Raw genomic sequence first — 17,977 nt, 5'->3', positions numbered from 1 at the left:
AGGCTACTTTTATTTGTCCAAACTCACTTTACAAGAAAATGTGCTGTAAAATAAAATAAAACAACCAGGCGCGCTTTGATCTCCGTGAACTGGAGCGCAACTCATAAATGAACAGAAACAAAATATAGCCTACATAAATAGAGCTTGAAATGTCCACTTTTAAACAAACAATTAAAATGGCTCATTATTTTTTCAATTACAGAAAGCGTAAGATTTTTTTCCTTCTCAGTGCCATAAAGAAGACAGTCTTTGAGTCTCATACGCTTTCCGCTAGAAACATCTGGAAGTTGAGCCACTCCAGAGAGGTTGCAACATACACAAGCTGAGAAACACGAGAAAACGTTGAGATTGATCTGGCGTCCAGGCCGGATCCAGGCTAAAATGTGAAATGTGTTGCAATGATTTTGTACCTTTGTAGCTTCGCTTTTATTGGCAGGAGGTCTTAATATTTAACCCGATAGGATTACCGGTGCATGTGCTAGTCAATGATAAACCAGATAATGACCTTTCATGCCTTTTGGACAGTCTAAAAACACTAAAGCTGTTCAGTAAGTTTGCACACTCTGTGAAAAGTAATCTCAATAAATTATTACATTATTTAATTAAAAAAAAAAAACGTTTTGAATGAATAGGTCACAAAAAAGTGATCATTCCATATCATTCCATATTCCACATGTTGAATGCTCTTCTCAGTAAAGGTTCTTGAGTGACTTGTTGTGAGGAGCCTGGGAAGACAGCTGTGAAATCTCAGTGATTCTTGTTTGTACAGTCACCAACAGGGTCAGATGTCCCACTGAACAGGGAGCATACAAACCCTGGCTCCTAATTCAAAATTTTTTTCATGCTTTTTATGCTTTTCTTATCTTTTTACCTACCTTTTTACTTTTCTTATTTTTTACTACTATAAGGACATTCACTTATAAATAAATTTTGCAATTATATATATATATACAGTATATATATACACACACACATTAGTATGTATTATATATGTGTACTTAGCATTTTTCTGGTGTAAGAAATAAATACTCTTATATTAAATTATTAAATTGAATTAATGTTTATAATTAACAAAAGTAAATGCTGTTCTTTTAAAATTCATATTCAAAGAATCCTGAAAAGTTTTTACATAAATAAGCAGCACAACTGTTTTTATCATTGATTATAATGTTTTCTTTAGAATAAAATCAGCATATTAGAATGATTTCTGAAAATAAAAGCTCATGCGATACTGAAAACTGAACTCATGTCTGCTGTAAAACCAGCTTCACTGGAATAAGTGAAATTTAAAATTAAAAGCTTCCTTTTCATAAATACATTAATTGAATACATTAAAACTGTCTAAAAACTGCTTCAAGACAACAAAATGATGTAAAATACTTTATTTCAACAACCAAAACAAACAAAAATCCCACCAGCTAAAAAAAGAAAAAGAAATTCTTCTAAAAATGACTTGCCAAATTCACTTGCTCCTGGTGAACACAGCATTAGGTATTCTGTCTGAAACAGATTGAGAAATTAACTAGTTAAAGCATCGCTATAATATTAATGAATGATTGAAAAATACCACCACCATATAAAAAAATCCTGCGATTCTAAAATTCTAGTTGGAACACTGAAGTGCATCTATGTATCCTTTCTAGAGTTACTTCATAAGAATCCGTCTAAAGAAAACCCAATCGGTTGAATATCAGCATTCTTCATACACCCAGGTAGAATAACAGACATGTACAAAGACTTTCAAGTTTTAGCCATAAATGAAGGATGGGGAAAGATAAAACTTACTCTCACATCAATAAGAACCCAAGGGGATCTTTGGCATCAGCTTTTTCAACTCATTTCTATTGCCAAGACTGCATGGCCAGATGAATTCGCCACAGTCTGATTCCCACATTCTTAAATAAGACTGATTGACAGGCAGGGTCACATGCGCATACAAACAAACAGAATCATTCCATTTAGCTCCAGGACATCCAATAATCCAAGACCCCCAACATGACCAGTTCCTCAAAACCAGATGGAGATGAGACATGCCCATAAAACCACACTTTGGCTCTCTCTGTTAAAACACACAGGGCTATTCATCTAGAATGGCAAAGGGTGAAAAGACAGATTTTTGATTGTGAGTTGAGAGATAATGGTCAGAACGAGGCAATGCGCTGGGCCGGGTCAGATACAGCAAATGGAAAGAGAAATCAACGGTGTAGCATCAGTTTTGCTACTGGTTAGGTAACATCTCATCAAACTGGCCGGCAGTCTCTCCTCAAAGCAAACTTGTGTCGTTCCCCTAAAAACCATCATCATCATCGCACAAGAGAAAAGACCATCACGGCAGACTTTCAATACAAGCATTATAAAGTGAAGGAAAAAAATTGGAGCTACATATATACACAATAATACAAACATATTTATACACAAACACTCAACAAAAACGTGCCTTTAAAAATCTCTGTACAGGTAAAAAATATACAATTTCTGGAGGAAACAAATTAGCCCATGAGTTTTAGGTTTGTGATGATGAACATAAGGCCATTACTCAAGCAGCATAAGCGTGTGGATGAGTTTATTTTCTCCAAAGAGGCACGTAAAGGGGAGGCACTGCCTGTGTCCCTGAACAACCAAACTCAGTTCCATCTACCACAAGCACGCATTCATACACACTTTCACATTGTCACTTCCCTTCAATCCCTCTCACAACCAGCACGAAAAAAGAAAACACTGCCGAACATTTGGGAGACAATCCAGTCACATTGTTTTAAACTCAGTGGAGGAATACCTTGAACTGAGGCAAAGAAAGCACCACTTTCACCCATTATTTATCAACTCTCAGGTGATGTACAAGTTGTGCCAGATGAAAAAAAAGAAATGTAAATCAAAAGGACAAAAAGTGGTCCGCTGCTATATTAAGGCTGTCTGTGAAGGCCACTACCTGATATGGGGGAAAAAAAAGATGAAAACACTCAAATAAAAAGTACTGAAATATGCCTGCAACTAGAAAAAAGTACATTTTCAAAAAAAATAAAAAAAATAAATAAATACAAAAAGAACTGACCTCACCTACTTCAGGGGGTCTGTATGAACAGAAAAGCATTTTTATCTTTAAAAAAAAACAAACAAACATTTTCCTTGGTTTCACAGAGTGCCGTGGTTTGTGTTCCATGTTAAAGTGTCTTGTAGGCCAGGTAGTCTTGCATGGAGAAAGGAATGGGCAGCGTATAAACCTGTTGGGTGGGCATGACTCGCCGCAGGGTCATACGGCACAGGTGCTGGAGGCTCGCAATGCTGTGTGGGGAAGCCCAGAAATGCACACTGCCATCACGAGACCTGCAAGAAGACAACGAACAGAAGGATTTAAGTGTATTCGTCTTGCCATTGAAACATTCTACTGTTTTAGTAAACTTAAACATCATGATCAAACTGGGCCTTGCTGTGTTTGTACAGTACTAGACAATTGAAATGTCATGCAGAAAAGTATGAGTTAAAGCCATCTCTTCGGGAAAAAAATAAAATAAAAAATAAAAATCATATATACAAAGAAAGCTGCAGAATCTGATTTTATTTTACTTTTTTAAATGGATTGTTCAAGACACAAGCAAGTGTGATTCAAATTAATTTTGGCATCATCACAAAAAAGAACAGCAAGAAATGCAAGACAGAAGACACAGATTTGATCATTTATGTAGCAACACAAGTATCCCCCAAGCAGTGGAATAACAGATTCGTACCCAGCAGCTAAAACACTTCCGTCAGTAGAAAAGGCACAACAGAGGCCATTAGTGAGAGGGGCAATGGCTTGAGGACTCTTCTCATCGATGCTCCAGAAACGCACCAACCTGAAAAATGAAAATACGGTTGACTTATTCACAACTGTGGTTTGCTTTGTCTCACAAATGTAATTTTAAAGCATAAAAGCATAAAAAACACTTGGTTACTCCCGTAACTTCAGTTCCCCGAGTTAGGGAACAAAGTATTGCGTATTGAACGAAGTTGTGCGACCAATGAGATCACTCCACATCATTACACGTCAGAGCCCATCAAGGGGCATGGCCTCAGCCTATATTAGTCCCCGAATTCGCCATTATAGCAGGTTTATACAACTGAAGCGACAACTAGCCAGTGAGAGTATAGTCCGGCTACTCAATACCTCGTTCCCTAAATCAGAGAACTGTGAGCGAGCCAGACGGGCTAGCTCTGCAGCTGCAAATGCGTTTAACATACAGGTTTCAGTAAATCAAGAAATGAGTTTTCCACTGCATATAGATACGCAATACGAAGTGACCGTTCGAAAAGGGAACTCAAAGTATGACATTTCAATTAAGGACAGTATAAAATTAGACAAAACTTAATATTAAAAAAAAACGTATATTCAAATAGTGTAATTTATACACTAACATTCAGGCTCAGTTAATTTCTTTAAAAAAACATTTTAAATTTTAAAATAAAAGAAAACCATAAATGTTGTTCATGATGTTACAAATTATTTTTTATTTGAAATAAAAGCCATTAAAAAAAAGAACCCCGATAAAAAACATTTCTTGAGAATCAAATCAGCATATTAGAATGATTTCTGAAGGATCATGTGACAGTGAAGACTGAAGTAATAATGCTGAAAATTCAGCTTTACCAAAATACATTTTTAAATTAAGCATCTGATATTATAATATTTCACAATATTACTATTTATGACCAAATAATTGCAGCCTCGGTGAGCATAAGAGAACTTTAATCTACAAATAAAATAAATCATACATGAAGTAATGTAACGTTCTTTCTCCACCATTTTGTAGAGCACAAATGGTTTCATTCTCTCAGTACAAGAGACGCCTCCATCCAGAATCAGCAGGAGGTGTGGCGAAGGCAAATGGGGCGGCTCATAGTGATTAATGGATGTCATATGAGAGGCATGTGATCTTTCCCAGGAAGAGGCCCTGCTACAAATCACACATTCCTTCCTGAGCCCGTCGCTTAATGCAGGCAACTAACTGCAAACGAACTATTAACATTGAGCTTTTAAGAGCAAATAACCAACGATTCACATAATCTTACCTGTCATCAGTGACGCTGGCAATGTGCCGACCGTCGTGACAAAAGGCAACGGAGCGAACCCATCGGTCATTTGCTCCTCCTGCAAATATGGGTGAGGGAGGAGGGAAGAGATGCCTGAAGGGAAGAGAAGAGATCAGCAAAACAACATGAGATGAAAAATTACCACACCAAGCACCAAGTTTAGAAAGGAAAAGACGTGGAAGCAAGTCACATACCCCAGCTCGAACAGAACAGTGGCTGTGTGAGGGTCCCACACTATGACACGAGTGTCATAGGAGGCGGTAGCCAGCAAGGCCCCGTCAGGAGAGAACTCGCAGGACACCACATCGTTATGATGGCCCTCCAGCTTTCGGATCAGAGTATACTTATCCATGTCCCACAGGAAGACCTGCAATGGAAGAAATGCGTGTTATAGCCAACTGTGTTTCCCACACAGATCAGAGACAAAAGATTCAAACAAATAATTAAATTCAAATTAAACAGCAACATCAAAATGTGCTCAGTGTCATTTAAGCAAAATCTTAAGCACTACAAACCAAACCCAGTAAAAAGTAGCACATGCCAATGAAACAGCAAGGCTTAGTTGCACAAAACTCTAGCAAGACTTAAAAATTACATCACTGCTCAACTTTTCTAAATTAAAATGTAAGCTACAAATGTGCATTGAAACATACATATCAAATTATATTTATTAAAACATTTTTCCAAGAATTACTACATAATCTGGAAATAAAAAAATAAAAAATACAAATAAGTAGTAACTTAAGGTAACATAATGTTACTCCACTGGCATCCCCTTTCAGTTTTAGTTCACTTGAGTTTACAATAGGCTTGCACCGCGCCGGCGGAGGCCTACGAAGAGACACAGATACTGCAAAAGAAGAGAACATTTGATGGCCAAAAGGTTTACGCCTTTGGCAAACACACAATACAGACAGGTCACAACTGCAAAGTCTACTAATAAATGCGTTTCTAGTGCTTATTTTGCTCCAGCACAATTTTAGAAAATATCATGATTTTAGAAAATGTAAAGGTGCGGTCACATGCTGTTGGCAAATTTTCATGGACGAAATATCAATGAGAGTTCATGCAATCGGGAAATCTAGTGTGGGCAAAAGATTGTTGCATAGATTCCACAACAGGTTAAAAAAACAGGAATAGAAAGCTGCTTCATCTGACAACAGGCTTGCACCTATGTTGACCGCAAAATTTCACTAATGTGACCACACCTTAACAGTGTATTTCTGAGTGTCAAGTAATCAAGCTTCCTGAATGTTATTAATATTAAGAAAATATTCTTTTAAATTTTTTATCAGCTATAGTCATTGCACTTGAGCAAAAGTGTACTTATGATTCAATAGATTTTTGCAATATAAACATTTTGGTGCTGGTGGAGAAACTACAATGGTGCGTATACAAGGCTAATGTACCATTTTCTCTAACTTTGCAACGTGAGATGAAAGGGCTTCAGGGTGCATGACTGCCAGCAAACCAAGCCAGATATCTTGCAAATCAGTCCTTCCAGAAAAACAATTTTTTTGGGTGATTATTGTGGGCAAAAATCCTTGATACTGCGGCCTCTTTTCTTTAAAAACGCGTTGGAATATGCGGGATATTTATTATTTATGCAATTCAAGGTTTAATGAAAGAGAAAAAAAGTGATTCCCCCAACACCTGTTCTCACTACACTACTACCTTAAAGTAAAGAGTCCTTTCTTATTACTTCCTTTACTACATCATAGAAAGTGCTGGGAAGTGGGAATATTTAATTTCTCATATTGTTTTATTTCAAACTGTAACGAGTGAAAATAAGGTGTGGCCCCTTTAAGAGATGCGCGCTCCCTGTTGAACTGCCTGCAGTATTATATTGTATTTGCCTCGAACACCCTGTGTGTGGTTAATTTCTGTTTGATGCTACTTTTGATCTTATTTTGTTTAAGTAACTATTTTGTTTAACTAACGATGTGGACGGTAGAACGTGTGACAGGCAGTTATATGAATTCGATTAGGGAACAAAGTGTGAGTTATGAGATGCCAATCGCCTCCGTGAGTCTGTCTGGCCTCTGCAATATCCTTATTTTTCTTCCAGACACAATGCGTTACAAGACCTTAATAAACACAACCTTATAAAACATTGATGAGTCAAACAAGTTTGGCAGCTTTACAAAAGGAATATGCAACAACTTCTGTAAAAATGAATAAATTAAATAAAAAAAAATAGTGTGCTCCTGTTTTACAGCTTTTCGATGATGTTCACATCAAATAATTACATCACTTCATAATGTTCCCATGGTAACATGGGGAAATGTCTGTTTGTGTGAAGCAAAGGCAACATTTTTCAACTTTCTGCTAAGATCGGACCTTTTTTTGCAACGAAAATGCGAGGATTAGGAAATCATGCAGGCCTCGAATATTTTGCACAGAAATCGGCAATTTGTGCAGCGAAAGTGCTGTGTATTTGAAAAAATGTGGCCCCTGCATAAATATGCAGATTTAGGCTGATTATGCACTAAATCATGCCATCGTAAATCACGTTTTTTTTTTCTGGAGTGACTGGGAAATAGATCATTTTTTTCAAAGTTGTACAAGTGCAATTTTAACTATTGTAGGTAGTTAATAGGTTATCCACAAATAGAAAACAAAATGTACTTTTAAATAGCAATTGCAACCAGCATGGAAAGTAACGACAGGTCTTGCTTCTGGTAGCTTGAAGTAACAGGGAATGATTCATTTGTGTAACCCATTTTCCTGATCGGAGTAATTTCACATTAGACTGACATTATCGATATAAAGGCAGCTTGTTGAGGCACAAGAAGCCCTTTCATTGCTCACACATACAAATAATGCTCCCAATGCTCCCACCCTCCCCCAACTATTAACCCCATTACAAAAACATCTGACTAGGCATTACAGAAAAATTGACCAGCGGCTGAGCGTTGCAACTCAAGGGTGTAGTGAGTTCAGTTAACAAAGGCACTAATGAGTAGGAAGGGGCTCTACTGGCTGGCTTGTGTACACATACAGCAGACACAATGCCTAGATCTCCTGCTTTAGGGTAAATGTGGAGATGATAGGAATGCTACCGAATACAGATGGAAGGAAATTAGGAAGGGAGGTAGGGGGTAGGAGAGGAGGGGGATCTCACTGTCAACTCTTTTGAGAGACAAGGTAAAAAAAGTGAGAACTGTGACAGCGGGAGGTAGACAGACATGGATCAAAACCTACGTACAGGAAGCCCTTGTGGGCAGGAGCATGGAAGCCCCTGGGGCGTGGGCACGGGCACATGAGCGTCCGACGGGGGCCGCGATGGCAGCCGTGCCCCGCACCGGCTGCTCTATATGTCAGCGCGGCACTTCCCTCAAAATCACTCAAACACAGAGCTCTGCCACCACCTGGGACAGGGAAAGCAAGACACTTATGGACACACACAACCATAAAGTTCAACCACTGCAGCCTGTTCATGGGAGGAGAGTTAGATAGGATCCAGAAAGACTCGTCCTGGTTTCAGAGACGTCTTATTGACGGCTGGAAAACTTTGCTTGTTGTGCCTTAAGGGCTGTCACATGCAACCAGCATGACAAATATGTCCAACTACGTCCTCAAGACAAGAAACTTTCACGTTAAAACTATTCATGTGAGCACACGATAGTTTCTTGGGAGCATGTGAAAGTCTGTATATTTTTATTTTTGCAAAAGTCCCTTTAGGGGTTCCATACTTATGCTCACCAAGGTGGCATTTATTTGATTAAAAAAAAAACTATTTAGAATTAAAAAATCTCTTTTATATTAATACATCTTAAAATCCATTTTATTCCTTTGATGGCAAAGCTGAATTTTCAGCACCATTAATCCAGTCTTTAGGGTCACTTTATCTTTACTGTCACAATTAAATGCACCTTGCTGAATAAAAGTAAATATCTCTTTAAACTTTTTTTTACTGACCCCACACTTTTAAGCGCTTGAAAAGTTCTTGATGCCAGTTGATCCCAGAGTTTTAAATTATTATGTACATGGGAAAATCATTAATACTGTCGAGGGTCATTATATATCTTATTCAAATCGTTTTAATAAAAGGACTGTATATCGTGCATGTCTTAGCATGTTATTAATAGAACAATGGGGGAGAATTGTGAGTTTTTTGCATTTCTAGCAACATGCACAATAATCAGGTAGCCATTTGTTTGAAAAACAACAAAAAAGAAATCAAAATAGGGTTTCAGGGTTTATATAAGCAGGTTATGGCACTGAGCATTATGATGATATAAAGATTAATTTAGCACTCATTGATTGGTCTTAGAACTATTAACAGAGAGACACACACCAAACAGGTAATAAAGTGGAGGAAAGAACCGCAAAACATACCGCTTTGCCTGCGCCTACGGAACAAAGGACCGATGAATCAGGTGAGAAAGCACTGCAGTAGACCCAGTTTTGATGACCACGGAGTACTTTCACCATGTTACCTATTGGAGAAACAATTTAGATTGTTTAGGGTATAGCAATAGCAATAGCTTTAGCTAGCTTTCTGTTAAAATGTTTAGCTGGTTATCAAATTATTTCATAGCAAAACTAGAATGTTAAGAATACTTTGTTACATTTAAAGATAAGCTTATTACAAATACTGCAGAAGTAATCCTTTCCAGCATCTCTGTACAATATTCTACAATACAATAGATAAACGATGTTGATGCCTAAAGAACAATAAAACAAACATACTTTAGCTAGTAGCTGAATTTCACAATCTGGTGTCCACTTTGAGACCAGAGGAAATTAAGCTGAACTCTGGCCAACATTCCTTTATGATTAGTTAAAGAAAAAACTGTTAGCAAATGCAGTGAGCTTCATTTTATCTCTCAGTTTCCAGCACATAAATAAGATTCATTTGATCCTATTATAAAAGAAAGTTTATCCTATGATTTTGCAAGGAAGAGAAAATATCATTAAACCAGTAAACATTCCTTTGGGCTAGGCAACTAATAATTATCCATTCAACCCAGGAGCCAGAATCTTTGAGTGAGTGTGCACATGCAGACTTGAGCAAGTATGTGTGATGGACTCCATGGAGATCAGATGAAAACAAAAACAAAGCAGGCTTCAGTGCAGGAAACTTCAACTGCAAAGACTTCTCAGTTTGGGGTTACACACCATATAGCATGTTAATATTAATATGTAAAGAACTTAAAGTTGTGCCATTTTACTGTACAAATTATCACAATGTGCCAAATTACAAAAAAATCAGCATTTGTTCCTCCTCACCGTCATCTTTGAGGTCCCACACGCGTAGGGTCTTGTCTCTTGATGCAGAAACCAGCACTAAACTCCCATCTGGGGCAAACGTCAGGTCCCGCACAATGTCTGTGTGGTCCATCAGGTTCAGCAGTAGCTTTCCTGTACACACGAAAACAAAACTGAGGATAAACACTAAAGCACAAAGCATAGGCTAATCAATTTAAATTGCATCAATGTTGCATCAGTATGAATACCTTGAGAGCTGCATTTCACACACATTTCATTTTTTCGAAAAAGTTTTGTCCTCTTAAGAATCAGAGAGAAAGATTATGCTTGTGGCTTTACACTTATTAAGTAGGTGTCAAAACGGCATTTCCCAAGGCATCTCAGAAACACAGTAGGTTACACAGTGAACAGTATTGAATTGCTTTGAGGCATATGGAAGTACAATCACTGACACCTGCCAGCCTAAGCCATTTTAAATCCCTACAATTAGCTGCACCTACAGTAACAGAAAAATCTTACACACGTATTTCTGGAAATATGATTAAGGCTTAGTAACAGGGCCTATTTGCAACCTGTCAAACGTGATAACAGGCATTCACTAAGCTACGTGAATGAAGGGTATATATGGCACAAATCCTGTTGAGATACTTTAGGAAACACTACTATCAGATTTCCAGCATGTTTTCAAAAAGGGGAAAAAAATAAAGGCTGCTGGAGGAGGAGTCTCTCACCCAGAAAAGAGCAAGTCCGCTGGGTAAATTTATGGCATTGCTTTTTTAGTTCGCAGGGAGGTGGAGTCAACAACTGAACAAAACATCTCTATCCCCTCAGAACCACCAATGGCAATGTGTGTACAGGACCTTCCCACCTATTAATACATTTTGCAGCCGAGTGAATTAATTATATAACTTCGAAGAGCAGCCAGTTTTCTCTGAAGTCAACAACTACCTCTCAGTTTTAGGTTTTCCGATTGCAGATTTACACGTTATTACCATTAGAACTGTGAAAACTGATTAGAGCACAAAAGCAGAACCTCAGTGGCCAAGGAGCAAATGGTGAAGCAGTTCAAAGGTTAATAAAATAGAGAGATGTATTATAAAAGGGAGAGAGCACCTCAATGGTTAAGCAAATATGTACGAAATTATTTATTACCGACTGGCGACTGCATAAAAATACAAAACAGTATTATCAGGTGTATAGAAACACATTTGGAAAACATTGATGGAAGTGCGATTAAGATCATGTCAACACCTTATATAACCACCACCTCCCCTCTCTCTTACACACAAGTGCGCACACACACATCTGTTGGGAAAATGAAAAACAGGAAGTGGGCATAGAGAAGTGTTAAGAGGACAGAATGGGTGGAATATGATTTCTAAAACACATTAACTCAGCAGCACAGAAACATAAAAAAACCCCGACTCAGATGATTAATATAAACACATTGTCCTACCTCTGTTTAATAGTATTAATTATTCGGATTATGTAAAGTTTAAACAAAGTCACCAGGACAAATGTTAATACCACATGACCCGCAACCTCACTAATACTAAATTTCCAGTTGCTTAAACTGATTAACTAGATTAGCCTGTGATGCTTGAGTCTGACACCCCGAAAGGACCCTCACCTGTATAGACATCCCAGATTTTGATACGGCCATTGTTGAGGCCGGTGGCAAGCAGCAACTGGTCCTGTCCGAACTTGAACCGGTGCCATTCGATATTAACGCAGCGACTCTGCTTCTCGGGAACAGAAGAGCCAAAGGCCAGGCCCCACACAATGTCACCACAGTCGATAGTGTGCTCTCTGGGCTCGCCTGGTAACAGACTGCCCTCAGTGTTCTGCAGGGAGAGTCGTTGAGGACCTGCACCGCTCGACCGATCTTCCTTCCTTACAGAACTAAGGTTAGGGAAAGAGGAAAAAAATATTGCTGTTGTTGGTATGAAAATCATGCCTCCTCTGCCTGATGTAAACGGACAACAAATTCTCTTAGATAAATTAACAACAAGCAAGAGGATGTTTTACGTTTTAAAAAGGTTACCTAGTAGTACATTGTCTGTTGAAATAAGCAAAACATTTTAACTCTAAGAAATATTTGAACACTAAGTAAATTCCCAGGCAGCCTAAGAGATTACAGAAGTGTTGCATCAACTTTGACCGATTTAACGGCCTTACCCAATTCTACAAGCTCTTGGTCACGAAACTGTGAGGTTCTGTAGTAATTACAAGAAGTTTTTGTGTGAAAAAAAGCAGGCACTGCAGACGTGAAACAAATAATGCCCGACACGTCCACTCAAGTTTTTTAATGGCACAGTGGCTTCCTTCTTCTTTAACATTAAAGGAACTGTCACTCAAAAAGGAAACTCTGTCATTACTCACTCCCCATGTTTGTTTGTTTTTTATCCTTTTTTAAATGTGTTATAATAGTGCATCAAGCTCAACTAAACAAAAATGAGCAATGGTGCCTAGGCAACTACCTGAAACAAGTTCTTTATTTTATTTGAGGTAACAACTTTATAGTTTTAGTTAACTACAATAACCCTGACTCCATTTCTCCTTATTGTTTCTGTATTTTAGTTCCTTTCCTAACTTAATTCATTTAACAGCTGCCACATAATGTCCTTTGTGTGCACAACTACTAATGAAGTTACTACACTTAAACGTACAACGACCGAAAATAGTTTTACAATACCATACTTCTCTTTTATGGAGACAATATAAAAAAAAAAAACTGTTTGTTTTACTTCAAACTATTGTAAAAATTCTCTGTTAAATTTTGACCGTGTCTGCATGGTTAATGTTGCAATGATAGTTTTGGTGTTTTTATGAAGGCTACTAGTACTAGCATGAGCAGAAAAATTCTGTAATAAAAGCACTATATATTTTTTCCCCCAAGAAAAGAAGAATAACATTTAATATACTGACTGTGGAAAGAAAAGTTAGGATAGATCATTTTGCAGCCAACTCTATTTACATTTATATTGGCAAAGAGGAAAGTAAACAAACAGCCCCAAAATTGCGAAGTTCAAGGCATGCAGCAAAAGGGCAATGACGTAAAGCTCATAATGAGGACTTCACATTCAGAAGAGGACAAAGGCTGGTTGGCAGGGCTGCATGCTCGACAGTGGTCTCTAAATCCACAGGAAAGGTGAGATGACTTGCGCTGTGGCAGTGCCATTGAATGCTAAACAAGCCCAAACACTGGGCACCACTGTGGTGTAGCCACCATGTGAAAGCCCAGAGGACCAGACCAGACAACCAGCACACGTGTAGACTGCTTTTGTCAGTCCATCAACAAACAAGCTGTATTGTAACAATTCACCATAGAGGGAAACAAAGAGATAATTGTGTATACTCACAAGCTGGCTAAGCAATTTTTCCATGGTACAAGTCTCACTATTCGATGCCCTTGAGACCAAGCAAAGTAAGAACCATCAGGTGCAAAAGCTACAGTCCAAGTCTCCCGTCCAGACTTCTGGTCAAAGGGAGCAACTGGAGGTATGAGTTCCCCGATGAACTTGGCTTTACCTGTTGCAACAGAAAGCACATTTTAAGCCTTTAAATCAGAAAGCACATTTTATGCCTTTAAACTTTTTACTAAACATGCCCCTGGCTACAGAGACAAAGTTTAAGCCTAGTCCCAGACTAAAATGCATGTTTGAGCTGGTTTAACTGAAAGCAACTTGCACTTATATATCTTCTCAAGATGAGCACCAGTAATGTTTTTTCTAATGCATGTTTTTTTTTATAAGTCACTTAAATGTCCTTATTGAACTAAGGCCTAATCCTTGTTTAATCTAAGCCTTATCAGTGAAACCAGGCCAGAATGTTTAATTTGTTACAGCAAATGTTTAAATTCATAGCTAGTTATATTTTAACTGCATTTTCATCTACTTTTGCAAATTAAAAACATATTCAATTGATAAAATAGTTTAAAATTGGATAGTTCGTTCAAAAAATTCTCTCATAATTTACTTGCCCTCCTGTCATTCTAGACCATTCTATGCCTTTCAAAAGATATGTTTGTAACCAAACAGTTTTGGTTACCATTGATTTCGGTTGTACACAAAAACAAAAAAGTATATTTTTATGCTCCTGAGAAGAATGAAAGCCAATGTAAATGACCGAATTTTATTTTTTGGGTTAATCATCCCTAAATCATATTATGATTCTCTAACTATTTATTAGGTAACGTTACTAGTACTTGTCACAATAGTAAATATTTAACTATTCCAATGCATTAGGCTACTTACTAGTAATCAGTTAATGTCTGAACCACAAATCCTGCAGAATTCAGTGACATTAGCAATTTCTTACCAGCATCAATAAAATAGTTACTTTTCTATAGCTACCAGGAAAGTGACTAGGAACTAGTAGCTACCTCATAGTGACTAATTGAATAGATACTAGAAACTATATGAATCAGTACGCCGCGAATATTAGAATTTACAAAAAGACAAGTAACAATTGTTATTTCACCTGAAATGTTAGGTTTATACCATTTAAGTATATACGTAAACGTGTAGTTCACATGGTGCCTCACTGGTGTGGTGACTGGTGAGTCATTCTGAGGGTCTGGCGGTGGGGGAGGGGTTCGACGCAATCTGGGTGTGTGGACGTGGGGCTCAAGAAAGCACGCGCACAACTAAACAATCAAAATAACGGCCAATGTTTTTTCCGTCACATTTTAATAAACGTAATACGTTGGAGTTAATATGATATAGCCACGACACAAACACTGAAATGATCAACGTTACTCTAATTCATAGCTGCACAAAATATGTTATTAACGTTAACGTTATATATTACACATACGGTAAGTTATACAAACGTTTCAAAAGGAAGACGTTTCCTTTTGACATTTAAACGGAACTGAGTAAATAACGTTACCCTCCCGCGTTCAAAGCAGTGGCAAAGAATCCCCAAACTCACCTATTTCATTTTCGTTGACAAATTCTGAGAAGCTTGCCATCTAAATCGACGCCGGTCTCTTCAATCGAAATCTTCTTGGTTCACGAAATAAGGCGCTAAAATGTTTGCGTGGGACAAAAGGAATTAGTTTTCGCGTGTCTCCAGTGAATGCGGCGCGTCGCACGTCGACGCAACGCTGCCTATATTTACATTCAACGTTACGACTGTTTGGAAAATAGACAATGTTATGGTCTTTGAAGTAACGTTACAACTTGAGTTTAATAAAACTGTCAATTAAACAAAGAAAATTAACGAATAATAGACCAACGTTAGTCCCTTAAACTACGTAGCGCTCTGCTCGAATGCAGTGTATTGTAATGGCTGCGAACGTCCTCCTAAGGTTTTGAACACGAACACACACACTAATGGGCCGGATACTCTAGCGACGTCATAGTTGCCAAGGCAACGGAGGAGCACCGCTGTCTGATTGGCCGAAAGCCGTTTACGCGTGGCCTTTGATTGGCTGGACAGTCGAGAATATGAACGTGAAATACGTGCTGATAAGGAGTGTGACGAAGAAGCGAAATCATTTTTCTCCCTGAAAGAGCAACATAATCTCAAATTAGGTGATGAAATAGCTTGATAGGTTTCAGTAATTTAAAGTAAAATTTGTTTTGTTTTATTATTTATTCATTGTCCCAGTAATGGCTCGTGTTCTGATAAATTCCACATAAGCATCTAGAGAACAAAGAAAGTTTTGTTAGTATATAATTGTTTTATAATGCTCTACAATGTTACAACAAAAAAGTATTTCTCTATAACGTTACAATTAAATTACAGGTGTCTTCAGCATTATATGAAGAATTATACTGTTCTTCAGAATTTTACTTTTAAAAATCTGAATATTAATCACTGATTATTAATTGACCACACACAGACACACACACACACACACACACACACACACACTTATATATATATATATATATATACACAGTTGCATACAAATTGTATCTTCACCTTAATGGTACGGTTGCATAATAAATAGGGCTAAAAAGAAAATATATATAATGGTACAGTTGCATACAAATTGTATCTTCACCTTAATGGTACGGTTGCATATAAATAGGGATAAAAAGAATATATATATATATATATATATATATATGTATATAGATCATACTATATTATTTTATCATATTATTTTTCAAAGTTGTAAATAAAATTATTGGAGTATGTTTTAAAAGAAAATACCCAGTTTGTACACTTCAAAATTTCACATTTAATTAATTGTTAATTGCCGTCTTTGTCATTATTTGTGAAATTTACTAGAAATTTCTAAGTTAAAATTGTTTCAGAGCCAATTCAAAGCCATTAACTATGATGTTCTTCGAAACAAAATGGGTGGGAAAAAACAATATTGCACTCTAACATAAAAGAGACTTCTACACTGAGCGAACAAGAAAATAGGTCAGCTGTTGCCATGTGTCTTACAAAGTCCTGAAACAGGAGAAAATAGCTTTTAACAGGAGAAATCAGTTTTTACAGCTTTGACCTCTTAAGAATGGGTTGAAACCAGCTACATCCAAGCAGTAGGCTCCTAGCTACATCCAAGTAGATGCCAAAGACTAAACAAAAGTGTGTTCCTATAGGCAAAATAGAGGGAGCTAAAAGCAGGTGGTTCCTGTAAAACTTGTTGTAAGAGCTGTAAAAAAAACCAAATGCAAACACAAACAGCAAAAGCTATAGAAATGGTTTGGAAGAATGATTGGTATTCACCAAATTTGTCATATTTACTCACCCTCAAGTTGTTCCAAACCTGGAAGTGTGGAAGTCAAAGGCTACTGTCAACTGTCTGGTTTCCAACATTCTTCAAAATACTTTATTTTGTGCTCAAAAGAAGAAAGGAACTCAGTTTGGAACAACTTGAGGGTTTAATAGTAAATTATGACAGAATTTTAATTTTGGGGGGAGCCTTCAATGCTTTTATAAAATGGTTGGTACATCAAATAATCTTTCTTCTGTTTAATTTATCAAGAACTTGAATACATGACAGAACATTCAGCACAGCTGTGACAGAATAATATTGTATGATTATAATGTTGTGATAATCCATCATGAATGCAGTTCTGTCTGTTTATCTTTTTCTGTGGTTAAAGCTATTGGGATTGTTTCTGTCAAAAAGTCAATATGCAAGGATGATTATTGACAAAGAGTTTTGGATTAATACCAAATGGTCAAAGAGAAGTCCATGTTAATTTCTTGCCAGATGTATGTGTTCAAGAAGGAAATTTCTTAAAGGAACAGCCTAGTTCACTTAAAAAAAAAAAAAAAAGAAAATTCTGACAAGTTACCTCAATTTGTTTCAAACGTGTATGAGTCATCTGTTGAATAATTATTTTTTCATGAATAGACACACATGCCAAGTGTAAATAATGAGGAAAAACACTTAATTCCGTTTTGTGTTTATTTGGAAAGATTGCAATGATGTGCACCCCACCCTGATATTCTTCAAGTATAGCCTACATATAGCCTAATACGCCGATATCGTTATTGATTCAGCCTTGTCAAGTCCTCCAGTCGTTGTTTTTCTGAAGTAAACGAACTAGACATGACATTTGTGTATGCGTCTTAGTTTTCTAGAACTTTCACTAACACGGAAGTCATTAGCCAACATCAACTGTCTGTTTACCGACATTCTTCAAAATATCTTCCGTTGTGTTCAAGCAGAAGAAAGAAATTCATACATGTTTGAAACAACTTGAGGGTGAGTAACTTATGA

General features: G+C 37.2%; 1 protein-coding gene across 1 annotated transcript; it reads right to left on the bottom strand.

The window, feature by feature from the left end:
- Nucleotides 1–1,367: 1,367 nt before the first annotated feature.
- On the bottom strand, nucleotides 1,368–15,612 carry wsb1 (WD repeat and SOCS box containing 1). The gene is made up of 9 exons (XM_039670658.2): nucleotides 15,217–15,612; nucleotides 13,644–13,812; nucleotides 11,912–12,183; nucleotides 10,303–10,434; nucleotides 9,409–9,509; nucleotides 5,262–5,434; nucleotides 5,047–5,160; nucleotides 3,726–3,833; nucleotides 1,368–3,324 (listed from the first exon to the last, which is right to left on the bottom strand). The coding sequence occupies exons 1-9, from the start codon at nucleotides 15,254–15,256 to the stop codon at nucleotides 3,162–3,164; spliced, it is 1,272 nt and encodes a 423-aa protein (XP_039526592.2). The 5' UTR covers nucleotides 15,257–15,612; the 3' UTR covers nucleotides 1,368–3,161.
- Nucleotides 15,613–17,977: the final 2,365 nt, after the last annotated feature.

This window comes from Pimephales promelas, chromosome 16 (genome assembly GCF_988280905.1).
Source record: "Pimephales promelas chromosome 16, fPimPro1.hap1.1, whole genome shotgun sequence".
NCBI classification, from domain to species: Eukaryota; Metazoa; Chordata; class Actinopteri; order Cypriniformes; family Leuciscidae; genus Pimephales; species Pimephales promelas.
This window is presented reverse-complemented; position numbering and strand designations above follow the sequence as displayed.

Excerpts from the sequence above, each read along its gene's own strand:
- wsb1 (XM_039670658.2), bottom strand. The coding sequence starts at position 15,256 with ATGGCAAGCTTCTCAGAATTTGTCAACGAAAATGAAATAG. Across the intron at positions 9,510-10,302 it reads GTGGGACCTCAAAGATGACG|GTAACATGGTGAAAGTACTC; the intron begins GTGAGGAGGAAC and ends TTTCTCCAATAG. Across the intron at positions 5,435-9,408 it reads CCGTAGGCGCAGGCAAAGCG|GTCTTCCTGTGGGACATGGA; the intron begins GTATGTTTTGCG and ends CTTCCATTGCAG.